Source organism: Dermacentor albipictus, chromosome 8 (genome assembly GCF_038994185.2).
Source record: "Dermacentor albipictus isolate Rhodes 1998 colony chromosome 8, USDA_Dalb.pri_finalv2, whole genome shotgun sequence".
NCBI classification, from domain to species: domain Eukaryota; kingdom Metazoa; phylum Arthropoda; class Arachnida; order Ixodida; family Ixodidae; genus Dermacentor; species Dermacentor albipictus.
This window is the reverse complement of record NC_091828.1, coordinates 123255480-123281646: the sequence shown is the minus strand read 5'-3', so window position 1 is coordinate 123281646 and position 26167 is coordinate 123255480. Positions and strand designations below refer to the sequence as shown.

Here is a 26167-nt window from a genome sequence, read left to right as displayed (position 1 = left end):
CCTCGAACATCTTAATTAGTGCCAGAGCGATAAAATTATAACGATAAGCAATATCATAAGCTTTGAGCCAAGAAGGTATTTGATCCATAAGCTCCTTGAATACCCAATTGAGTATTTATAACTTCCAGCGTACATATTACAGCTGCTTATTCCACTGAATACATTATCACGACATGTTCGAACTATATGAATTTATAGAATAGTCCCAGTTTTCAAATACGAACCAGAAAATTTGTGACGTTGAGAAAATACTGAGAGTGCTTTTAGGGGAAAACATAATTTTTGAAGATCGCCTCATGGCACATAGCATATTTCTATTCCTTGAGCTGGAATACTCAAAGAGGTAGGCAACACTTGCATTAAAAATACAAATGGTTCATCAACTAATTAACAAAAGTGCACTAATATACGTTTTGAGTTTTGTTTTACGACACATATAGAAGTTTACAAATGGTAGCCTGAGCGCTCACAAGGCTTATCCGCTTGGAACAAATTTCCACAACGGCCCCAAGTTCTCGGTGTTCTTTCCGAAAATATGCAGCGATAAGCATGGCCGTTCCAGGTACTTTTGCGCTTTAATGCATAAACACGTAAGCGAAACAGCAGTGAATCTCTACTGGTAGTTTCAGAGCACATACTTCGAACCCAGTGCTCTCCTCAGAATTCTTTCCAAGTGGATATGCCTTACCGACTCACGAGCCACAATTCGCTGATTGCAGTATGTGCAGTAAAATTAATGCTTAGAAACTTAATTTGTGACATTGGCAATCAACCAATTAGGCCCCCCAATTTCTTGCGCAAGTAATCCCAGCTGGTTCAAGTAATACAGCTCAAGAACTAGACTGCGCTGTCTGCAGCGGGCGAATTTAAAAATTCCATATATTATAAGAAAAGCTCATATTGGTTTACAATTTTATTTGTATGGTAGGCTATTGAACAATGCGTATTGATAAACGCAAACGTCAAACACCAATGCATTATTTCTTAGCCAATCTCTCAGTGTGAGTTGGGTGCAATCTCTCAGTGTGAGTTTAATATGCCCAGAAACCTTTGACGATATATATTTTCTTTTTTTGCTAAAGTAAATGCCCATGCATTTTTTTCGCCAAAGGAGAACGTATTCTCCACCATTTATTACCAATGTAACAGTACCTAGTACCTCAGTAGTTTTCCAACTTTCAATGCAAGTGTGTGTAGTGCTTCTTTATTTATAATTTACAGCGAAATCATCAAGAAGATAAATCATACCTAGTAGACAGCGAAAACAAGAACTAACGGGTCAGAAGAAGTATGGAACAGGAGGATGATTGGGCGAGATTTTCGCGCAGTCGTGAAACTTCACTAGAACACAGAAGCTTGTTCACTAGAACACATAACTTGTTAGTGCACTGGATCACGGTTCTCACTTCAACAAAAATATATCTAGACAAAAATAAAGAGCTAGAACCTGTAATCAGATCCGCGCGTAATATTTCACCCTGGGTGAAATATTACGCGGAAGTCACAGTAGTTTCAGTAGAGTATACCAATCATTTATAATTGAGGGACACTTTAACCTAACATTGTACCTTTGTTACTAGCCCAGTAACTCTTCGGCGACTCACCATCACATGGGCCACGATTATTTAACTAGGGATAACATTGTCAACCAGCAGATTCCGACATTTAAGAGACATCAGTGCACTCAATGCGAGAACAAGAGCCTGTGCAAAGATAAAATTGTTTGCGTATTATGGAACAACTCAAAATTAAGCGTATAGGTACGTACTGAGAAAAGCAGCGACTATCATGAAGTACCTATTTTTTTCTGGCATCTTTCTGTTTCGTCAGGGGCCAAGTCCCGTGGAATTCAAACTAAGTTGCAGTACAAAAGTCAGCGGATTCACAAAGGGCTGCCAATTTAAGAGAACAGTTTCGATTTGTAACTCCACCCTCCATGACAACTGTCACGTGAAAACCAAACGCTTTATTCATGGGTAGCTTTGGCGACAGGCAAACTGAGCGCTTAAGATCCGACCAAAGCGCTTTTCATGAGATACGCTCGAGGTAAACGACGTGAACTCGGAACAACATGGTCTAAAAGGCCTGGCCCGCTTTTGCGGAAAATAACCTTTCATCGGGTCGTGCCAGCCACAGCCGTCTACGGTATACGGTATCTTATCTCCGTCGGGTCCCCGCACCTCTCGACGTGTGCCCTTTCAAGAGCCGCCTACAGGAAGGAGTGCAAGCCGTGGCAAGGATCCCGAAGAGTGTTTCCAGCTGCAGGCAGCGAGAGAGGATGACAGAGCTGGGCCACGACGTCAGTCTCGTGTGACGCACGCACGCGAGAGGATTCGTTACGGATACGCCATGTCACCATCGTCCCGTGATCGACGTACAATTTACTTTTAAAAAAGGCCTGGACCAGATCGTCATCTCCAAGCGTTCGGTCCTGTGTTTAGGATGAAGACGCTGTGGATTGCGCTCATCGTTTTGACGCTAACAGGTACGTACTCCGCCACGATGCTTTCCTGATGCTGGCTCTCCCCATATGGATCTAAATTTGCCCCCTAAATCGGGGGAAGGTGAAAGTCGCATGACAAAACCAGGCGGAAAACATTTGTTACTGAAAACGCACCGTTTTTCGGTTTTTGGTTTTAGCAGCCACAGCACGTTGGGATATATCACATAGAGTCGAAAGCATTGTATGCTGACAGCAACGCAATGTTTTCAGACCAGGCGGATCATTAACTATTGAGCAATGGTAGCAAAAGTGAGGAGATGGACCACCGAGAAGCCAGCAAAATTTCTGAGCGTTTTTAACGTTCTTGTCCCAAATTGTCGTAAATAAAAGAATCAGGACGTAAAACGAGAGTGAAATTTCGTATATAGTGTCTACAAGGTGTAGTAAAGCCCATTAAGACAACGAGCATCGGGATCTCTACTATTCTGGTTGCTTTCAGCATGGTATTGGCGTGAAACACTTGTTACTTCGAAGGAGATATGCACAGGCAGCCAGCGCGTATGGTTTTAATTAGTTTTACGGATATTTTCTGTCGCCGTAGAATAACTGCTTTCACGCGAGCTTGAAGTATCACCTCGAAGTTGCAGAAGGGCGACACAAATGCATAACTGTCAGCAGCTCAACCTGGAACTGCGTGAAAATCCCGCGGGTATGACAAAGAAAAGAGAGGGAGGGAAGTGCGAAGGTAACATTCTTTTTTTAAGCTTGTCCGTAGGGAACACTTTTTGTAGGGTATTACACGTATTTTATTGACGATGATGTATCTTTACACGCAGAACACAAAGACAAGACCGTGAAAAGCAACCCATAGCTTTTAGAGCATAGTTACTTCGTTCCAGGATGCAATGCAATTATTTTCACCTGTATCAGGAACCTGCGAGAATAAACTTGACCAAACCAAGTACCCTTCTGGTATATTGCATTATAAACTACCACAACATGACGGCACAGGTACTGTCAGAGCAGTAATAGAAGCTAGTTGGTCCATGGCAATGGAGAGAATGCCCTATTTGTAATTACTACACAAATAACAGAGACTGACACATAGATTTAGAAAATAATCGCAAAACAAATTTTGTCTCGGTCTTTGTTATTCGCATTATGCTTTCAAGTCGGTGCCTTTTTAAACTTTGCAACTGCACTACTTTAGCATAACTGCGAGTCGGCCTAGTTGGAACATATTCATATTGATACTTTTTGTGTGCAAACAAACAGGGACGAAGAATAGGGGCAAAACAAGGACGAGCGCTTTCTAACAACTGGTTTATTTTTGAAGAACTACTTACTTAAATACCCACAGAACTGCGCGATATAGTCAACAGAGCACCCTACAGCGCATATGATACCCGCTGATCTGCGCCATCAAGTCAAAAGAGCAACGTCAATACTACATATAACACTTGTGATAAAAAAGACGTGGACAAAAGCCACCTGGTCATACTAAAAACAGCAAAGTGCAAAAAAAAACAACCACTTACAATAAAATGCGTTAAAGATGTGATGATAGAAGCGAATTTTCTTTATCAAACAATGAAACAGAAGGATGGCTGATGCATTTATCTTTTTGTTTTTCTATCCAGTATGCTTCCACGATTTCCCTAGCGGTTTGATTCCTATGCCTGTATAAAATGTCTGTGCTAGTAAGACAAGGGGAGCAACCATGTTCTTGGCAATGCATTGCCAAATGCGTACTAGGGCGACCTTTAAGGCTAGACAAGTGCTCCCTTAACCTAGTGTTAATGCATCTCCCAGTCTGCCCTACGTACACATGACCACACGTCATAGGAATCTGGTAAACAACGTTCTTCGCGCAATCAACAAATTGGGTCTTGCGCAGATGTTTAACAGTGCATTCTTTCTGTACATCACCCTTACTTTCAAACTTCTTTTTAAGCTTGGAACACACACTACCTATTTTGTTTCTCGCCGAAAATACTACTTTTACTTCATAACAACCAGCCACTTTTTTAAGTCTGTGTGAAAGGCCGTGCACATACGGAATCACTGAAACATTGGAGCCTCCATCCTTCTGCCTTCGATTCTTTGTGCATTGTGCTTTATCCTTGTTAAGTTCTTTCATTAGTCTAGCACACGTCGCCAGCAACACAGCGAGCGGGTACCCAGCCTTTCTCAACCTGTCAACTTGCTCAAAGAATGCAATCCTTACAGTGTGGTGGCATGACTTCAACAACGCTGACCGGAAACACGAAATGACTATTCCATTCTTCACAAGCCTGGAATGGTTTGAGGCATAGTTCATTAGCGGTTTTCCAGCTCGGGGTGAGAAAGACCAACACACATGTTCCGGTAGGAATGTTAACTTGACATCAAGAAACTGTAGCCTCTTATCTACCGGTACTTCCGAAGTAAATGTTAAGCCCTTTCCCAGAGAATTGAAGGCTTCTACAACCCTATTTCTGAAAGCACCTTTGTCTACAGGACAACCTAAAATCAAGTAGTCATCGACATACCTGTATATCTTACTTACTACACCTTCTAAATCATTTGCCAGCTCTCTGTCTATGCTTCCCAAAAAAATGCTACTTAGGATGGGAGCTACCTTTGACCCGATGCACACACCCCTTGCCTGTATATAAGTTTCACCACAGAACCCTACATGTGTATTCGCTAAATAAAAATGGAGAAGTTCAAGAAAGGATTCAACGGCCATGCCGCACGTATTGCGGAATGACACCTCGTCATTTTCCTTTGTTATGCAATCTTTAACACTGCACATTAGGGGCCCTTGCGGTAAGGAATAGTAAAGATCTTGAACATCTATGCTGAATCCCCAGCTGCAGCTTGTACTATCTAGTGCCAAACAATTCACAAGGCCTTCAGAGTTTTTCAATAAGTACGGATCCTGCAGTTCTAGGGAATTCAACATTTTTTGCAAGAACTCCGCGACCAGAAATTGCCAACACCCTCTCTCGGACACAATTGGCCTAAACGGAATTGCTTGCTTGTGGGTTTTTGCCGTAAAAAATATCTCCAATTTCATCCCTTTTGAGTTCTTTGCACGTGACGCAAGCTTATCTTGGTCACATTTTTCCAATAGCTCCACCGCTTTCTTTTTAACGTTTTCTACATTCACATCACATTTCTTAAAGCACTTGTTCACCGCTAGGAAAGCTTTTTCTAAGTAACATTCATTTGGTACAACAACCAGGAAGCCTTCCTTGTCTGCTTGAATAACACGCAGATTATTCTCAACCAAATACTTAGCAGTCCTATCAACATTGGTCCTGGATCTATCGCTTACCGAAGCTTTAGCCACCACGTCCACACATTCCACCACACATCGATCTTTTTCTTTCTCCGGTACACTCCTGGCAATGTCCCTTGTAAGTGCCAACCTGTCGACGATGTCGATCCTTGGTTCCACGCAGAACTTTGGTCCCAACTTGAGAACCTGTTGATGCCGTTCTTCCACCGTTGCACCCCTTAGTATTAGAAGGCGTCCCTCTGGCACTTCCCTTTTCTTCTTCTTTGGCAATTTTCGACGAACATCGTTCCATATGGCCTCAGTCACAATATCTGCCTGTCTGCACCAGTCCCGAAAAGCCTTCACGTCAAAAAGGCCACCGGAAGCAGACGAACAGGCCACCTTTAGACATTCTTTGAAATGTCTCACCTGTCTCCGGCTCTCTGATCGCAGGATCTTGATCATTCTTCTCCCGTGTCCTGCAGACGGGGGCAGCCATCCGGTCACTAACAACACCTCATCAGGGCATTCCCCAAGTTTCAGGAACCAGCTTAATACCCATGCTCTGCACTCACAGACCGCGATAATAGGCACAAGAACTGCAGGGTTGTTTAAGCCGTAGTTCGGACAAGTAGAAAGAGGGCCGGAAGAACTAGAAATGAACTGAAGCATAACTGCGAGTCGGCCTAGTTGGAACATATTCATATTGATACTTTTTGTGCGCAAACAAACAGGGACGAAGAATAGGGGCAACACAAGGACGAGCGCTTTCTAACAACTGGTTTATTTTTGAAGAACTACTTACTTAAATACCCACAGAACTGCGCGATCTAGTCAACAGAGCACCCTACAGCGCATATGATACCCGCTGATCTGCGCCATCAAGTCAAAAGAGCAACGTCAATACTACATATAACACTTGTGATAAAAAAGACGTGGACAAAAGCCACCTGGTCATACTAAAAACAGCAAAGTGCAAAAAAAAACAACCACTTACAATAAAATGCGTTAAAGATGTGATGATAGAAGCGAATTTTCTTTATCTAACAATGAAACAGAAGGATGGCTGATGCATTTATCTTTTTGTTTTTCTATCCAGTATGCTTCCACGATTTCCCTAGCGGTTTGATTCCTATGCCTGTATAAAATGTCTGTGCTACATGTCTGTGTCTGTGCTAAATGACTGTGCTAAATGACTGTAAGGATTGCATTCTTTGAGCAAGTTGACAGGTTGAGAAAGGCTGGGTACCCGCTCGCTGTGTTGCTGGCGACGTGTGCTAGACTAATGAAAGAACTTAACAAGGATAAAGCACAATGCACAAAGAATCGAAGGCAGAAGGATGGAGGCTCCAATGTTTCAGTGATTCCGTATGTGCACGGCCTTTCACACAGACTTAAAAAGGTGGCTGGTTGTTATGAAGTAAAAGTAGTATTTTCGGCAAGAAACAAAATAGGTAGTGTGTGTTCCAAGGTTAAAAAGAAGTTCGAAAGTAAGGGTGATGTACAGAAAGAATGCACTGTTAAACATCCGCGCAAGACCCAATTTGTTGATTGCGCGAAGAACGTTCTTTACCAGATTCCTATGACGTGTGGTCATGTGTACGTAGGGCAGACTGGGAGATGCATTAACACTAGGTTAAGGGAGCACTTGTCTAGCCTTAAAGGTCGCCCTAGTACGCATTTGGCAATGCATTGCCAAGAACATGGTTGCTCCCCTTGTCTTACTAGCACAGACATTTTATACAGGCATAGGAATCAAACCACTAGGGAAATCGTGGAAGCATACTGGATAGAAAAACAAAAAGATAAATGCATCAGCCATCCTTCTGTTTCATTGTTAGATAAAGAAAATTCGCTTCTATCATCACATCTTTAACGCATTTTATTGTAAGTGGTTGTTTTTTTTTGCACTTTGCTGTTTTTAGTATGACCAGGTGGCTTTTGTCCACGTCTTTTTTATCACAAGTGTTATATGTAGTATTGACGTTGCTCTTTTGACTTGATGGCGCAGATCAGTGGGTATCATATGCGCTGTAGGGTGCTCTGTTGACTAGATCGCGCAGTTCTGTGGGTATTTAAGTAAGTAGTTCTTCAAAAATAAACCAGTTGTTAGAAAGCGCTCGTCCTTGTGTTGCCCCTATTCTTCGTCCCTGTTTGTTTGCGCACAAAAAGTATCAATATGCACTACTTTTCTTGCATGCATATTTTGCAATGCGGCACCACCTCTCTTTTAACACTTCCCGAACTCCTAGAATAAAATTTCTTGTTCGTGAAAACTTAACATTTGTAAAATCCCTGAAAGAGTCGAAATTTTAAACCTTTGCGCAAAATTAGAGAGAGAGTTGGCAGGTATGCAAATGGTATGGTGTCAGTGTTGCTTGCAAGTTGAATTGTTCCACACACTAGAGCAGCCGATAATAGACAACGTTCTAATGCTATAGATGGAGTTTAGATGAAGAATATTTTAATAATTAGCAAGAATGTGGACTCCATATTCGCGATGTTTTAACTAACTATTTATCAACGAAAGGCGCCAGGAGTTACATTAGTGTAATTGCAATTGCGTGCCCTCATAAGATAATAAGGTCCGTTAAGGTACCCTACATAAACTAGTTTTTAGGATAAAGGCAGACGAAAAATTATTTCCGCGGTGTAAGAAGACACATTTTTCAGAGATAATTGGCCACAAAGATGTCTTACACAGCTAACGCGCATTGTTTCTAAAATGAACGACGCTTGTGATAATTTCGTCAGTTAGGAAACCGTGATATCTGGCACGGTGTTTAGAGTTATCGGACCTCCTTTGATCTTGACTGATAGTCTGATGTTAACTTCGAGAATGAAGTTGCTTAAGTTGTCACTGTAGTAGCCAGAGGCCAGAAGTGTTTGGCAGTAGCCGAAAGTGTTGGGGGGTGGAAAGCCCCCTGAAATTTTTTTACGAACCACCGCCCCCCTTTCCCACGGAACAATGTTTCAGGAGGTAAGCTACGAAAGAGTGGCAAGAATGAAAGGGAAAGCTTCAATCTGAAAACAAGGCGAAGGATAGTGGCGATCCGGAGGGGGGGGGGGGGTTAATGGGGGTGATCCCCTCTCCCATGCACAGAACATTGCGGCCCCACTCATGGTGCACCTCTACCTCATTCCGGTTCGTGTTAACCATGACTGCTGAGTGTGGGATCAGCGCTGAAAAATTCCACACGCAAATAAAGATGGGACGAGCGCATGCATAAAAATTCGCGGCATTGTTGCTGCTCACCAGGCCTTCGCGTCATCAAAGAACTTTTCATTTCTGGTAGTTGACCAAATCATCGACCATGCTGTCTGGAAGAAAACCATTCCGAAAACATTGCGACTTACTAGTTTAGGAAATGCATAATAAGCATCCCCCCCATTTCGTTCTATTGTTTTTCTTGCCCTTGTCTCTGACTTTCATTATATCAATAAACACGAGAAGAGCTTGCTGTTAAGCGGTAAATAAACAAAATAGGGCAAAAACGGCACAAGAAAGAAAGACCTAAATAACGATGATTCGAGCACGGCAAAATATATCAAGGATGGCGGTGCTGCGTCAGGTAAGCTAAGAAACTGCCACAATAAACAGGTTAGAGGGAAGGTAGGTGAACGGCTTCGACGTCCATTCATAGGCCAGAAAAAAAAATGTAGAAATGTAAGGGACCGCTGCGCCGTTAAAGGAGTACTGACACAAAAATTCGAAGTCGATTTAACGTGCGAGATCGATTTATGTGCGCACACACATATCGTCTGCAGAATATAAACGGCGAATATAGCTTAGAACATATTTAAAATCAATCTTAAAGTACGCGAGCGCAGCCAACCGCAAGACGTAGCACCTCGCGACATCGACATCAAGCAAGGAATATAAATAACCGAGAAAACGTTACGTCACTAGTTTTCGCGGGCATCGAGGCAGGCCCTGCGAACAATTTGTCGCCGCTCCGATAGCCCCGGTGCTGCTTTTTTTTTTTTCTCGCTGATGACAGCACAAAAACATCACCTATTTTTTTTTCTGGCCCATTATAACTCAGAGTAAAGTGACCTCGAAAGTGTGCATGTCATAAAACGTTGCGCGAAACAGTAAATCATTGGCGTGATTTTTGACTCGCAAGCGCTCAGCGCAACCGCCACTGCAACCGCCTCTGCGAAGCGGCTCGCCTGGCTAACGTGTTTTCTCATCACTACCAACACCATCGGGAAGGCTAATTGTATTGTCACTTATAGGCGAAATAAATGTGCAGTCGTTGATTGTGTTGACGAATATAGGTGCTTTATTACGAGCTGCGGACGGATCGCAAGGGCCGTCGGACTCGGATCCGACGGCCAGCGAGCTAGGCCCATACCATGTCCCAGTGATCGCCAGCTCGCCTGGCTTGCTCGTTCACAACGGTCAGCGTCGACGAGCGGCAGAAGTTGCCCGAGTTCGTGCACGACACTGGACGCTTAGAATGGACCTCACTGAACAGCAGCCAGATTTGCTCGTTTCATTTCGAGCGTGCCTGGTATGATCTTCCACCAAGACTACGTGCAGTACCCCCAAAGCCTGAGGCTGTGCCGACTTTTACCCCACCTTGTGTCGTGCTCCTGGAATATGCTTCATTCTCAAATCGGCCTCGACGAATGGTTCGAACTACTTGTAGCAGTGCGTACGCATATTGATAGCTGTCGCTAGCCACACTTTCCGAGACGCCGCTTTGTAGTGGATCCAATCGAAAGTGGTGGGCCACGGCTAATACGGATGCGACTCTTGCCTGCAGGAAATAGTCGCCGCTGGAGGACGAAAAAGAGGACGACGTTGATGGCGAAGACGTCACAAAGCACGCGGAGGCGTAGCAGACGAACTAGCAACACGAAGCTCGCGCGCCGGCGAGCACGCTGGCATGCGTACGTCACAGTTTGGGGCGATCACGTGCCCAGCGGCATTTACATTCCTTCTTCGGCCCATCTCGTTGCTCTCTGAAACCGAAACTTGGACTGGTCGCTACAAACGAGACTCCAAATAATTATCGGTCGTGCTCTGAATGAAATTGTGCCTCGTGCCGCGATTACTGAGTCATTAGCTACCTAATTCAGCGGAAAAAGACAAGATAGAAAATTTTTGTGTCAGTACTCCTTTAAACAACCTGGTGAATGTTGAAGAGTGTGACCATGACTACCGGTAAATAGTTTTAAGAAGGGGAGTTGGGTGACGAACATGAGAAGTGAGGGGGGGGGGCGCACAAAACTCATCGTGAACGAAGTTGGCGGAATGCGGATAATTAGGGACATAGGGACAGCGTCTCGTCATTGCCCGATCACCCAACACCAGACGACTGTGGTCAGTCGGCAAGCTGAGGCTCACAGACCCCGTCGTAACACGTGCTGCTTGCTGTGGAGAGTCCGTCCTAACTAAACGTCTCGGCAATTTTCATAATAGACGGGTGTCTGGAGACACGACGCTTTCAAATATCTCGGAGCTTGTGGCCCTTATTTTACTGTGAACAACGGATGCCGTAATTTTCGCAAAGGCTTCCAAACTGGAAGTAGCCCTGCTACGCACTGCCTGCCCCATCAGCTCCCGAGTGTGACCAAATAGCAATATGCGGCTTCGCGGGATGACAAAACCATGATCGCATGTTACTTCTAAACTTCTCTTCAAACAAGTCAGACTGCAGGTCACCTAAAGTGAGTGAAACTTGCACCATAAGAAAACATCGAAGTCCTAGCGCAAAGCTTCCTTCCTGTATTTCTAAATCTAGAATGCACTCTTTAAAAAATTGCGCTCCCCCCCTCCCCCTTTGGGGCTTATCTTTTCCCACAACGATAACCGTCATCTCCCTTGTTGCGTTTCCTTCGTGACTTGGAAGTACTGGGCTCGCAGTTAAGGAAAGAAAATGCGGGCAAGACAGAATAAGGCTATCGTTATCGAAAAGGATAAACCCCAAAGGCTGGTGGTATACCGTAACCACTGGACCACCGTAAGAGTTTATTATAGTATGCCCACAACGCCGAAAGAGCGAATGTGTGGTAGGCGACCTGCAAAACAGTGTCGGCCCTCTTCCGTATGTAGCCGTAGCCGTACCACTGACTAGAAGATCTGGCTGGAAAGCAAAACGGTTATCTCCACTGTTACCTGGGCAGAAACAAGTGCGGCTTCCAAAGAAAAGAAAAAGACACATGATAGTTCGATGTCTCGTTTCTGTCTGGCCTGTCTTTAGCGTGGTTCATTTTCACCATTCATGTAGCATCTAGGTCATTGACATACATTATACAGATGCATCGATTCGTAAATGAAATTTTAGTTTTTTTTTATATTTTAATTCTTAAAGATAGCACAAGGATGACAGCATAATTTGATGCGAAGTGGCTGCACGCCTTAGCAATGAAAAACTTTTGCCAGAAGTTCAGCAAAGCGTTATATCGGCAAAGCAACAAAGTGCATCATAATTGTTCAACCGCTCTTGTCAGGGGCGGGCTAGATTGTGTGTATATATATATATATATATATATATATATATATATATATATATATATATATATATATATATATATATATATATGTATATATATATATATATATATATATTTATATATATATATATATATATCTACATACCTAGATAGATAGATAGATAGATAGATAGATAGATAGATAGATAGATAGATAGATAGATAGATAGATAGATAGATAGATAGATAGATAGATAGATAGATAGATAGATAGATAGATAGATAGATAGATAGATAGATAGATAGGGAGAAGAATAAGAAGGGGAGGAGTGGTAGGTGTCGGCGGAGAACCCCTCTCCCCCCGAAATGGCTACGCTCTCAGTTAGATCAAATATTTTGCTGTTGAATATTCCTGTATTCTTGGTCCAAATACGCATTTCTGTATGAACATTTCCTACTCATATAATAAAGTTTTTTTGATTGATTCATTCATTAAATAGGCCCTTTAAATGGGGAACATCTACCTGGAAGATCTCCACGCGGAACGTTATGTGGTTTCTTGCTATAGGCTTATCATATTCTCTTCAATTTTGCGCTACTCCGGATTTCCTTTCTTTGTGAAATATGGAAGTTCATGTCTAAACCAATTTCTTTAATTTGAGTAGTGTTATTCCATTCGTGTTGATGTGCAAACGACCAGAAAGAACTTTAAGGGCTTCAAATATTATTTTGTTTTGGCAGGCATCCTGTGCTCTGTGACTGAGTCGGATGTAACAGAAGTGGAAATCGACGCCAACACGACTACGATCACCATCGAGTCTTATAGATTAGGTAAGTATACAGGTGTGTTGGGGCGTTTGCTCAATTTTTCAGTTTCTTGTAAGCGATCACCATTATAAAATTAATTTGTTGTTGGACCATTGCGCTTCGGAGACCTAAAGAAGTTTATTTTCACTCTTCAATGCTTTTGCCACATCTAGCTACAAAAGACTTAGTGAAAACAGAGAATCGCAGAGTTGAGAAAAAAAGAAAGCAACAACAGTCAGGCAACCTATAGCTTGACGAAGCAGCGATGCTTTGTGCACACATTCAAAAGCTTACTGCACTACATTTGTGCAAAGATTGGTAATAATCTTTGTAATGACTTGATTGGACCCAAAGTGGAGGCAAAAGGCGCAACGCATCAGAAACAGGACAAAAGACGAACACAGGCGGACATGTCTGTCATGTGTGTCCTTCTTTTGTAATGTTTTTGATGCGCTGTGCCCTTTGCTTCTATCATGATACACCAACAAGCCCAACTGACAACTTTTGTCAACTTGATTGGAACATAGACGGCCGCACCTTGTAATCATGGACGATGTTTAGCAAAACTGAGTTGAATATGAGCCCTGAGTGGTAATGAGTCTTAATTTAAAGCAAGAAGATGGTCTAAACGAAACTCTGTGCATAGGGTATCAAGAAAAAAATGCAAACGAGCAACCTCAAGGTGCACCAGGCCTATTTGGCAACTCTGAGAAAGGCGAAGGTGCCGGGATACGGACAGAACCTGTTACAGGCTGCGACCAGTTAATTAAGAAAGATTTTACACAGGCTCCTAATGCAGCTTCTTTACGAACGAGAACTTCACGCATTCATTCGTTCATAAAAAGCCATAGACAGACGGCGAGATTGAAAACAAATGTATCTAACACAGTTCTTCCCAGTTGCACACAAAAACACCTTGGAGATTGGCAGAATTCTATGAAGACTTGAGGAGGACTGACAGTCAGGATTGCTGGTCTTGCATTCTGACTACGCTAACATACCGCAAAGTAGCGGGTCGACAAAACCGAAAAACCATTGTGCCGAGTTCTAGTCCTGGACTGTCTTTTCTTCAAAGTGGCGATTGTGCGTCTGCTCGCCACTTTGAGTTAGAAAGTCATATCTTGAGGACGGCGTGCACCATCTGATCAGCAGGCTCTCACTTAGCTACGAATTGACTCTTTGCATTGTCCTTTCAGACGTGCCAATCATTTCATTACTCCTTCTAATACACACTTTCAGTGGGCCGTGCTGGCTGTCCATCGTTTCGCAGCTGTCGAAGTCGCTGCTATCGCCGAGGGCCCTATTTCAGCGGCAGGTGCATCGGTGTCCGCAAGCTCACCTGCATGTGCACGGCGAGAGCTCGAAGGAACCGCTGAATATGGTCGACGTTTGTAAATCATGCTTCTACAGAAACGTTTGTCTACTTCGTAATAAAGTTGAGTCAAGACAAAAGTAATGTAAGAAAAGTTTTACTGTCTGTAACTGGATCCGTTCGACGGATGCGTGATTAAAATCTACATGACGTTTCATTCTGGGCGTTTGGCGTAATTCCGGCCGCTACAAAATGCATCGGGGAAGTGAAAATCCACTTGATGTGATGATTTTCTGATGATTCAATCGCATGAGTCAAAGGACCTGACACTAAAACTTTGTTCGGAGCCCATTGAGAGCGACATCAACAAGACCGTTGTTGCTGAAACACAATTAACAGAGAGGGTGCATGTACATCTGTGTGTATGCATTTATGCGTGTGTGTTGCATGTGTGAGCTTAAATCTATGCATTTGCCTTTATCTATACATGCTGTTACCTCTATAGACATGCAGCTCGCAAAACTGACGTCGGTTGCTTTTTTGTCAGGATGTGACGCAATCCTAACTTTTTTTGTAATCAAAGTGGGGCCTGAATTATATACAAACGCTTCCTAATTAAATTTTAGAGAGTACCTGTGTAAATGTTTCATTTTTTTTTCGCGTTATCTATTTTACAGCATCCCACCGCTGAAGTTTTACAAGCGTTCGAAACAGAATTGTGTGCAAAAGCAAACACTTATGCGGGGTGTTCAGCTAACTTTAGCCAGAGTGTAAAAATATGCCGATGCCCTCTAATGCGACGTGACCAAATGCATGTTGCTCACTTTTGTATGTAGTGTGTCACGCTACTTTTTGTATTTTGTTTAATTGGACAATTATTCAAGATTAATGAAACATCTGAAGCGACAAAGCTAGGGAAAAATTCCAAATAGAAAGTTGCAGAGCGGTTTTGCAAAACGTCTAAATAAACAGTTCCTGTCTTTGTATCTATTACGTTTTAGTGTTCTGGGGCGGCGGGGGGAGGGGGGGGGGAAGCCTACACCGGATACCTGAAAAATAAAAAAAAAACATCACGTAACAAGCCCGCTTGTGCGTCGTGATTGCACTGCTCGGAGGCGTTCCACGCACAAATGAGCATAGAATTTAGCCGGGTATGCTGTCGCTGCTATTGCTTATCGCTATCACGAACCGCCGCGAGGGAAGCACATCGCTGGCGTAAATCGCACAGCCAACGCCTTCGTCACTGCCCTGTCGCCTTTTAAGCGGCAGCACGCCCTGCTAGATGCTGTGTTCGTTTGTGCGCGGACAGTTTGAGAGCGCTGCAATCACGGCGCGCAAGCGGGTATGTCACGTGGTACATCTTTTGTTGTATTTCGCGGCATCCGCAGTAAACTGAGAAACACTAATAATAGAGAGAAACGTAGCAACTGTCCAATCGGACGTTTTGCAAAGCACTCTACAACTTTCTATTTGGAATTTTTTTTGCCTAACTTCGTTGCTTCACAAGTTGGTTAATTAATCTTAACTATGCAATTAGGCGGAACACAAAAAAATAGGGTGGCTTACTCCATACAATAATCAGCAACATGCATTTGGCCGCGTCGCCTTGCAGTGCATTGGCATATTTTTAAACTCTCGCTAAAATTAGCTGAAACACCCTGTACACGTGCACTATAGGCGTGGCTCTGCGAGTACAGTTAAGTCGCTGCCGAAGTATCGGTTGACCGTGTGATTGGTTTGTTATTTGTGAAAAACACATCTTTAGTGCTTATTTTGGCTATTGGACTTCTAGTACCTTGATGTTCGCGTACAAAACGCATACCGTTTTTGTTAACAGTGTTTACAGTGTGCAAGCCTCTCGTAGGTAAATGAAAGTTAGACAAAAACAATGAGGTCTTGCTTTCTGCTATTACGTATCTCCAAATCAAGAACGTTTATTGGCGGGACCTCAGTGCGTTAACTTTGATAGGGGATATTTAGCCTGCTGATATTTTATTAAATTACCAATTAAACAATGCCGTTTGGTAACTTCATTGTAAACGTGCCCGCGCTCCCTTTATTATGCGAGTGATTGACGTTATAGTTTCAAGTTTTTATTAATATTGAACCAGAACTAGGAGGACGTGAAAAGCCAATGTTATGGCCCCGAATTGAAGGAGAAAAGGAGCCGACAGAAAATTACACATGGTTAGCGACTTTCAAAACACGATGTCACTGGCTCTGCTCTTCGTGGCTACTTCTGTTATAATGACAAAAGAGGCGTGTAGGATGAGAACTACACTAACAGCTTGACAGTTCCTTGCTGACCGAATATCTGAGTAATTTTGTTGAATGGTAAATTGTTACATCACGACAGATTTACCCGCTAACAATAATAACCGCAAATTCAGTCAATGGTCGGTAGAAAGATAGCGGATACCATATTATTATGTTTATTTTCGTTAAATGTTTAGTAGTTCGGTATGTACTAATTATGTTCTTCTTGCAATTATGAGACGCTTTCTGGCGCTGAAGATACCGATTTATATAGCTTGGTGTCAGGCTGATAGCACGTCTAAGATGCGCTGTAGGGCAGTGCGAGTGCGTAGGAAAGCTGTGAAAGCACGACACAGTAAAAAAAAGAAAAAAGAAATTTTCGATTAGGCGACATCAGAAGAATCGATGTTTGTTTGTGGGCGATGGCACAAGTGAGTCACGGAGATGAGAAATTTCAGCTGACGACCACCTTCAGGCCCCTGCTCAGTCTTCTTCTCAAGAATTGTCCTCCACACATTTCGGTATGCATCTTTCTCGGCGTCTGGGACCAGCTCTTCTGATCCGAATATGGAGAAGAAGAAATCTGCGAATAAACGCATGTAAACAAATTTCACTGAGCGAGCACCAAAATAACATCGTACACTTCGTCGTGCACTGCAAAAAAGCAAACAAGAAAGGCAAGAACACGCTCATATGACTTTTATTGTTTATGCGTCATTAGACATACGGGTGCACGCTATGCTTTACAAAGCAACTCTGCAACGGAGCATCGAAACTTTCTGGTAGCATAAAACAGCCTTAAGAGCCCAATCTTGTGCCGAAATATAAAGCTAGGTTCTCAGGATTCCGAAAAGAGAAATGCCGAAAGGTATATGTTGGGCGAGCTGCGATAGTACAGAATACCTCTTGCACATCTCTCATGTTTAACACTAATAGGGGCTCTCAGGTGCCGCCTTCTCATTTGTTAGGCGCAATAGCAAAAGATTGGTGGCGCAACCCACCACCCGTTGCAAAGGGGACACTAGTATCATCCATCCATCCATCTATCCATCCATCCATCCATCCATCCATCCATCCATCCATCCATCCATCCATCCATCCATCCATCCATCCATCCATCCATCCATCCATCCATCCATCCCTCTATCCGGCGCTTAAAGCACCCTGTTGTGCCATACCACGAATCGAGGCGACGAGAGGTCCCACTTCTCCGCGACGAATCAAGAAGTCGACATGGGAGGGGACTTCAATATGCACCCAGCCATCTCCGCGACGAATCAGGAATTAGACGCGGTTGACATCATCACCCGCGCCCCCGGGTTCCTGCCACTGATGAGTCCCCAAAGGGACTTAAGGGAGAACCAACCCATTGTGAAAGAGAGATTCGCCTCCAGCCGCCCCGTCGTTCTGGTGCGCTCTTCTGCTTCGCTACTTGTAAGCTATTGCCTGCTATATGTATCTATATGCTATATCTGCTATATGTAAATGTATAAAGCTTTTCGTCTCCTCGTCGTCGGCCTCAAGAGGCCGTCTCTCGTCTACGACCCCGAGTCGCAATAAACCCACCACTTAAAGCTTCAGCTGCGAAGGTGACAATTAGGGATGATTATGTTAGCCATCATTAGTAAATGGCGTTTCTGTAATAGCTAAAAGGAATTTCCTGCAATGAGAACAGACTGGGCAAGCGAAGCCTGCTAATGTTTATACTATTGCTGGCGACGTACTAGGCCTGGAAATAATTGCAATTTTTTAAAAGAAAATTGCGCGTATACTTACAAATAATAGTGTCGATGTCGGGGAAGGTCCATTCGTTTTCGTATACCTCGCATGTGACGCAATGAAATCCGGATTCTGTGACCACCTTCATTGTTTCCTCTTCAATTTGCCTGGCTGGCGTCACGCAGTTGAAGCGAAAGTGTGTGGAAAATATGTCCTTTGGGTTCTGCAACATTTATGTATGACATTGAGGTACACATATGAGATGCAGCAGAATTTATTTTCGTTGCGCTATAGTGATACCTTAAGGCGGGGGAAAAGGGATAAGTTATGATACCTGGCGTACTGATCATATGGTATTTTTTGATACCTACGTTGGAACCCCGCTGGCTTTGGCGGGTGGCTAAAAGAAGCTCGCCCATATGGCTGTCAAATATGCCCACACAGTCGCATCATGCCTTCAGAACAGACGAAACATTTCTATATTGCCCCATTATTGTATTTCCAGTAATAAATTGCGTGCCCTCTCTTGTCGCGCTTATATATTACAATTTGCCAACCTTAGCGCTATGGCGCGGCCTACTGAGCTTTCGACATTTAGCACTCTTGTTCAGAGCACTCTAGAACACAGTGTAGAGCACTCTAGCGTTCTTCACTAACTGCATCATACCGGGCACAGATGTGTCATTGGTACAGCGGCATCCTTGGAATCAGATATATGCTGGCAGGGTGTCCCGCGACTCTCCCCAACCTCGTTGAAGAATGGACACAGTGGGAACAAAGGATTCGAAGCCCATTGTTTGAAGACCAACTAAGGGCCGTCCAGAGGGCCCATGATGTCGCCGAACGGTTTGGCCTGACAGTGCCAACGTGGGAGCAGCTCACCTTGGCTTAAGTAGTTGAGCCTTCGGACCTCTTTCCAATAAAAGTTTTCACAAACACACACAGCGGCGTAGAATTTATTTTTAACTGACACACCCCATTAAATAAATCAGCATTTTTTAAGCAGGAATTCTCAACAAATTAGAAAAGTACAAAATTAACCTTGGGCGTGTACTTGCTAGACAGAAGAAACGTGTTACTAGTTAGCATTGCATCAAAGAACAACTACTTTTAAGCAACCATGAACGCATGCTTTGCTTTGAATGGATGATATTTCTTTTCCCTATTTGCTCCTTTTTGGACAGCCAAACAGAGGGAATGAATATGTATGTCTACGTGCCTGTTTTTCAATAAACTTCACTCGATAATCAGTGTTCCGTTTGGTAGTTTCTTTCTGCTGTGTATGTCCTTTTCACTTTTCCAATAGTCTTATTAATCCTGATCATGAAATCTACATCCTACCCCTTGCGTTAACTCAATGCCTATAGCGTTTAGTTTCTGGGCGCGAGACCACTTACTGATGAAAAAAAAAAGTTATAAAACACGTGTGTACCCTGCTTTTAAAGCACGTGAAATATCTTGACGTCATAAATCAGCCAGCCCAGGACCCATCACTGCATCTGCGTCGACTACTGATCCTACCAACGCTCCATGATAAAGTGGGATTTCATTCACGGGGCATACAACTGACTTCCTGCCCTCAACTTGCGTAAATTGCATGTTTAACTTGTGCAGGTTTTTGCTTGTTTGCTAATACTGTAGTGGTGACATTGCACTTACGTTTGTATGAAAAATCAGAGACAGCTATTTAAGTTCGTTTAGCTCGCAGAATAAGAGATTTGAGAGTAGCGGCAACGCTTCTGCTCTTCTCATTAGTCATTCGTCTGCTGTGAATTGCAAGATCTGAAGCAAGCAAGCGCTCTTTATAAGATCAGAAGTTATGCGAAGTACCTGTGTCGCTGAAAATTTTCTGAATGCTTCACAACTGACAGGTATATTCAAGATTGATATGTAGGACATTGATTTCGTCCACTTGCAGTTTCTTGAAAGAAGCGTAAAAAAGCGCCTGTGTGAACGCCCATGATGAATATTCTGTGAGAGTAGCTAGCACAGCGAGAGACATGCAAACGATAGTAAAATTCATGACAGCTCACAAAAGACGCGCCAACAGATGCGCCAACAACAGATGCGTGGCTTGGAAATGCGGCTGTGCCGTTTTGTTATCATTTTCTTTCCTACGTAGATATGAGGAAAGAATAGACAGGAAACGGAAAACGAATTTGGCGAAAGTGTGCGCCTCACCAAATAGCAAGCAACGGAACGGGGCGCGTTAATAGCGCAGCCGCACTTTGGAAACTCACCGGCACAAATGACTTCCACTTCTGAGTCTCGTGCACCTGAAGCCAAATGTCCGTGAGTTGGGTGCTCACGCACGACACCACCACGCACTCGCCATCTTCGGCCAACAGCCGGCCCACGTTCCGGTAGGCAGCTGATTGGTCCTTCACGAAGTGGAAGCACATGAACGAATAGACGCGGTCGAATTTGCCGTACTTGTCTATGAACTGCGTCACGTCGTCGTACTTTTCAATGTCGAGCACGTCGTAAAAGAGGTCGAGATGCGGCGAGCGCTCGCGGGCGTGCTCGATGATGCGTGGACAGCTGTCCACGGCCACGAGCCTTCGGCAAGGACGCGAGTAAGGCAGCAGGTATTTGCGCGTGAAGTTGCCGAGTCCACAGCCGATGTCGAGATGTTGGTCGTGTCTCCTCGAGGCCTTGGTGAAGCAGACCCTTCTCCAAGCGTTGAGGTCTTCCTGACTCGGATATGACTCGACGCCCGCGTACGCGCTGAGGTCCACGCTCATGTTCGTGGGTCTTCTGGTGGAATGGCTGAATGAAGGTTCCATGACTTACCGACAAGTGACAGAAAGTGCAAATCTACCAACGATGATCTCGAAAAAAGCGATAGGAAGTATCTCTCTTTGGCGTGTTTCCAATGCAAAGATACTGCGTCTCGAGCGCGGAGTCTTCGCGAGCTACATTGGTAGCAGCTTCAGAGCGCATCGTCGTCGGGAGCGATTGTGAGACTATGTCAACAAAGATAAGTCGCTGAACACTACGAGAGTACTCGCGATAAAGAAAACAAACGTCAAGGGCGTCTCGATAGGTTGCTATCAAATGCGAGGCTGCATCTACGCATCGTTCATAACCAATTCATAGGTTCCTGCCTCGAGCTGTGAAAGAAGTAATTGAAAATTGTGTCCAGGAACTTGCTTGGACGGCTCAAAAAATATTTAAAAAAAGCGCGGAACGCTTTTATTTTTACATATTTTGGCACAACAACCTTAAAAGGACTGACAACTGGCCATAATGCGTTGTGAGACGTTGATGGAAATGAAATCGGCGTGATTTATAGTGATAGATTCCAACAAGGCTGTTGGCAATTTACATAGTAACTATAATTTTAAATTGGCAAAGAAAGTGTCAAAAACCAGTAAGTGGCGAGATCTGGCGGTGAAATGATCGTACGTCTGATGTAGTGTGTGGCATGACTGTACGTAAGTCGACTGTTATTAAATACAGCATAATTATCGCCTAAAATTGCAGTTGGTATGTTATTAGAGACTCGCATATTATTCCATGCTTCGGAAATCAAAAACGCACGCGTGGCTACGGCAACACGCTGGACTGCGGGTCACGTGTAAATGAAAACTGCATTTACTTGAGTACGTTTTAAAGGATCGTATAGCTTTGTAGGGCGCGTTCATTATTGCCGCTGTTGACGCTGACGTTCAAAATTTTTACCTATCGTTGACATAGCCAGGAAGTTGCCAATGTTGAACAACCTTTCGCATAGTTCGCGCCCGCTGCAGTGTCACACGTTCGCTATCGGAGGTCTAGCTTCACTTTCGCCAACAATGGGAGCTTTTTAAACGTTCAACAAAGTGAGATATGCGCACATTTAAACTTTAATTTCACCCATGCCTGTGCATTTACATATAAGACAGCCTAATTCTGGATGGGACGTTTCATGGAGTAAAAGTATGTTTTTTCATAACCCAATGTTTTACCGGTCCCTTACAGACGCCTGCTCAACTGAAATTTCAGCAACGTCACGCGAGAACTTGAGCGGGAACTTTTGATAAAGGCGCTGTTTTTGCGGGGGCTCGCTTACTCGTCCATCGCTCTCTGGCAGTCTTCCAGAGCTTGAAATGCGCGTACACTAAATATAAGTTGGACGTGTAGATAAGAAAACGGTGGTATTTCTTTATTGTTGTTTTTAAATCTGGGAGCTCTAAACAGAAACGTGCATCAAGGTTCGCGTTCGAAGTCTGTGGGGTCTAAACTCTTACACAGCTCGTCAAGGTAAAGCAGCGGTAACGTGATACGATGTCACAGCAAGATGTTCCGTGCTACTTACTCAAACTTATTCGACCAGACATACAGACATGGCACATAACCACATACAAAACTGCAAAGGTGTTCGGAGATATAACACAAGCGAAGAGCAGCATTTTATTTAGTTAAGGCCTGACAATTACGCCATAATCTATCTGTACGAATACATGTGTTCTTATTGCATGTACACTATATTTTTAAGCCATTCAGCACGTTTAAAGAGCACAAGCCGGGTCACCTTTAGGAGAATCTCTCTGTGGCAGTGCCGGTGCCTCACAGCTGAGAATGGTAGCCATGACATATTCCCATATATTATTCTTTAGAGCGCCTCCATTACCAGAAGGGCTCCTGAAAACAGCCCGCCGATGCCGCTTACCCTCTTTACAATGCCTACGAAAATAATTTGCCCACTGCACAATCGGGGGCCTCTGGCGTGGTAAACAGAGCGGGTTGTTTTCTACAGACGTAGCACAGTCTTTCCGTGAAGGACGTAAGCGAGATGTCGTGAGAAGTGCTTACGTACACTGGTTATGTCCCAAAGATTTCATGTCATCGCTGTTATGGGTTCTCGCTAGGAAGTCCGTTGTATCAGATCGCGCGTAACCTGACGCGTGCGGTCCTTGCCCTGACAGACAAGAACTGATAAAAACCGCAAGAGCTAATCACTAGCTAACTAATGCGCGTAACACGAGTAGGACGGCGCCTAGGCGGAAGTAAGTTAGCGGCACAACGCAGTCTACAGAGAATATTTATATACATATATATAGCTCGTCGGCGTTCTGCCAGAACACGTATAAGACTCGCTGCGTTCAATAGCTGCCCATCTACAGAACCACGGTGGGCCTTTCCGAGTCTCTTTAGATAGTTCCAGGTCCACAAAATAATCTCTTGGCAGGCGCTTTTCTGCGCAGTTAAAAATAAACTTCCTCGGCAGTCCTAGAACGCCATTTGGCGCAGAGAACTTCTTGGAGCTGGTGCGCCACTACTTTGCTCTCTTGGTAAAAATGTTCGGCAACCAATTTTTAGGCCCGACGGATCTCATCCATGCGCATACGTACACCACTCTGGAGGATCTTTCCATAAAAGAAGGTTGGTGTGCACTTCACCGAATCACATTTCTTGAGACGCCAGCCAAAGGCCACCAACATCTGGACATCGGTTGTGGACCGGGAACATTCACGAGAGATTTCCTCGTACCTCGCTCCACACCCTGCGCGAAGTTAGTTGCCATCGACCGATCGCCGCTGATGATCGATTTCGCTAAGCGCTACAGGAGCCACGACAGCGTCGCGTTTGACGTGTTCGACTTTGGTGGCCAAGACGTGCAACAACTGATTGGCAAGTACGGCCGCTTCGACCGCATATACTCATTTCTCTGGTTCCATTTCGTCAAGGATCAGCGGAAAGCCTACGCGGACCTGGCCAAGTTGCTGGCGCCCACTTCAGGGGAGTGCCTGGTATTCTCTTCCGTTTGGAACATTTTCACGGATGTCTGGATGCAAGTGCACTTGATGGAAAGATGGCGGCGAGTGATTCCTGTAAGTTTCTTTACTTTGTTTTGCGTAAATTGTTCAGACTACGAAATTTGAACACATCGATTTCATTCACTTTTGCTACCATAGCAACCTTAAAATTGATGCCCAGAATATAATCGTTATTGGAAAACATATATTTCCTTGATATGAGACGAAACATTCAACCCCGCCACATACGTTCATTGACTCTAGGAATGCGCAAGTACGACGAACCTTCGTGATGTGCCATAGGAACATGTTCCTGTTTTATTTTTCGCTGTTATGAACTTGTGTTCCAAAAAAATTATGGCTAATTACTATTGCACCCACTTCTTCACAGTCACTTTCATATCGTCGATATTGCAGAGCAATGGTGGCTAGACGCTTCCTTTGAAATGACGGAAAGTGTGGAAGCCGGAGTACGAAATTTTGCTCAACCTGGTGGACTGAATATATATTTTGTCAATTGAAGCCGAAGAACTCAAGTTATTGGAAAGGGTGTTAATGTATTTACTATTTCAAATGATGGGTGGCTTGGCTGGCGAGGTACCCAACTTACTGATAGCGGAACTTTTTCAGAAGGATCTTGAAATTTTCAGCGCGATTCAGATGAGGACAGAACGATAACACATGAAAATAGGACAAGCGCTAGCTTACAATTGAATGTTTACTATATCAAAACCACAGGCATGTACGTATTGAGTTATTTACTCACATGATATACCGCATATTTACGCACCACATAAATAACATATGCTGGCATATCACTACGACGTCACAAGAAACGTGCTATAAGTTCAACTTCCTTTTCCAGTAGTGACGGCGAAGCCATGCTCATCCAATTACCTCTTGCCAAATTGATAAAGTACGCTTCTATGATTTCGCGTTCAAGCTTATCACGGGCCCGTTTTAGAAACGTGGTATCATAGAAAAGCGCAGTACATTTGCACTGTTTCCATTGAAAAGGGGGGTGCCAAAAGTCAAAGCGAGACACAGTGCGCGCCACAAGAAGGCGGAGACTTTAGCGCAAACTCGGGAGCCCAACGTCATGCTGATAAGTTCTAAGCGCCAATAACATTCTCCGCGTTATGCTTAAACAGCTCGCAAGGGCTTGCAATAGTTCCGAGTTTTTCCTGCCACATGGTGAAGTGGCCGCTAATGGCCAAGCCTCACAATGTTCTGGTCTTCAAAATGCCACCCATGTATCCTCTCAGTCGAAGGAGATGCCAAAGGTTTTCGGGAAGCTACACTGCGGCTGGTTGGAGGATCAGGCGCTGCCCGAAAATTTATGTTCCAGAATGATACACGTACCCTTATCCTCCCAGTCTCTGCTCACTTTACCACAGCTTGTCTTGGGCGGAGGAAGCCTGTGCCAAAAAATTTTGGACCACGGTGGCTGTTACACAATACATCACTTGTATGCATGACTTTTTTTTTTACTGCACCAAATTTTTAAAAGATTTCTGTGGCAGTTAGCACAAGTATAACTTTTGATGTAGAATAGCACAATTGCGCTAAAAATCTTTCTAAATAATTAATTTACGGCACACATTTCGGTCTACCAATGGTGGCCGGTAAGTTCGCAAAGCATATCCACCTGGAGCGAATCCTGTGTACTGCACCACTCTCGAGATAATAATTTTCATTGTCCAACAAAATGCATTGGCGTTATATACGCTTTTGTGCTTCGATGCAAGAAAGAAGCGTCTTCCTAAATAAAGCAAGTGGAACAACGGTGCATTTTTATTCCAACTTCGACGCAACAACCGCGTATCTCGAAACCTGTGATGTCCTCCAAATTTGTTCCAAGCTGATAAAAACTCACTAGCTACAATTCATAGATTGAAATATAATCGAAATATATACCGTAAGTAATTAATTGAAAAACAACTAGCCTAGTTGTGTGAAATATTCAATCAGGCATTTTGATTTCACATAGAAGTAATGACCGCCTCATCCATTTATTTAGATCAAGCGTTAGAACTATGTTATTAGCCAGGGCCTATTCTTTAAAATTTATTGCACCTAGAAAAAAGCGTCTGGTATAGCATCCACAAGTCCAGATAATGGCTAGTGTCCGAAGTGATCCGCTCCTGCAGCTGCTGCGGATGCTCGCCTTAGATTCTGGA

The 26167-nt window shown here is 43.8% G+C and overlaps 2 protein-coding genes and 1 long non-coding RNA gene across 4 annotated transcripts in view; 2 read left to right on the top strand and 1 right to left on the bottom strand.

Moving 5' to 3' along the window:
• Positions 1-2216: 2216 nt before the first annotated feature.
• Positions 2217-14425, top strand: LOC135913003 (uncharacterized). Its single transcript, XR_010567870.2, has 3 exons — positions 2217-2485; positions 12894-12983; positions 14199-14425. It is a non-coding gene; the product is annotated as an uncharacterized lncRNA (long non-coding RNA).
• A 2262-nt stretch (positions 14426-16687) lies between these two features.
• LOC135913002 (juvenile hormone acid O-methyltransferase-like) lies at positions 16688-21245 on the bottom strand. Its single transcript, XM_065445624.2, has 3 exons — positions 20487-21245; positions 18304-18469; positions 16688-17110 (listed from the first exon to the last, which is right to left on the bottom strand). The coding sequence occupies exons 1-3, from the start codon at positions 21030-21032 to the stop codon at positions 16911-16913; spliced, it is 912 nt and encodes a 303-aa protein (XP_065301696.1). The 5' UTR covers positions 21033-21245; the 3' UTR covers positions 16688-16910.
• Positions 21246-23383: 2138 nt separating this feature from the next.
• The window catches only part of LOC135913008 (juvenile hormone acid O-methyltransferase-like), a 43169-nt gene continuing 40385 nt past the window's right edge, over positions 23384-26167 (top strand). The window contains exon 1 of one of the 2 annotated variants that reach the window (XM_065445640.2): positions 23384-24062. In XM_065445640.2, coding sequence (XP_065301712.1) covers positions 23529-24062 — 534 coding nt within the window. In that variant the 5' untranslated portion in view covers positions 23384-23528. The remainder of the gene's footprint in view (positions 24063-26167) is intronic. The other variant, XM_065445639.2, reaches the window with a different exon arrangement.

Coding starts and splice junctions, on each gene's coding strand:
- LOC135913002 (XM_065445624.2), bottom strand. CDS start 21,032: ATGGAACCTTCATTCAGCCATTCCACCAGAAGACCCACGAACATGAGC. Junction 18,470..20,486: donor AGTGGAAGTCATTTGTGCCG/GTGAGTTTCCAA, acceptor TAAATGTTGCAG/AACCCAAAGGACATATTTTC. Junction 17,111..18,303: donor CGACATCGACACTATTATTT/GTAAGTATACGC, acceptor GTTTATTCGCAG/ATTTCTTCTTCTCCATATTC.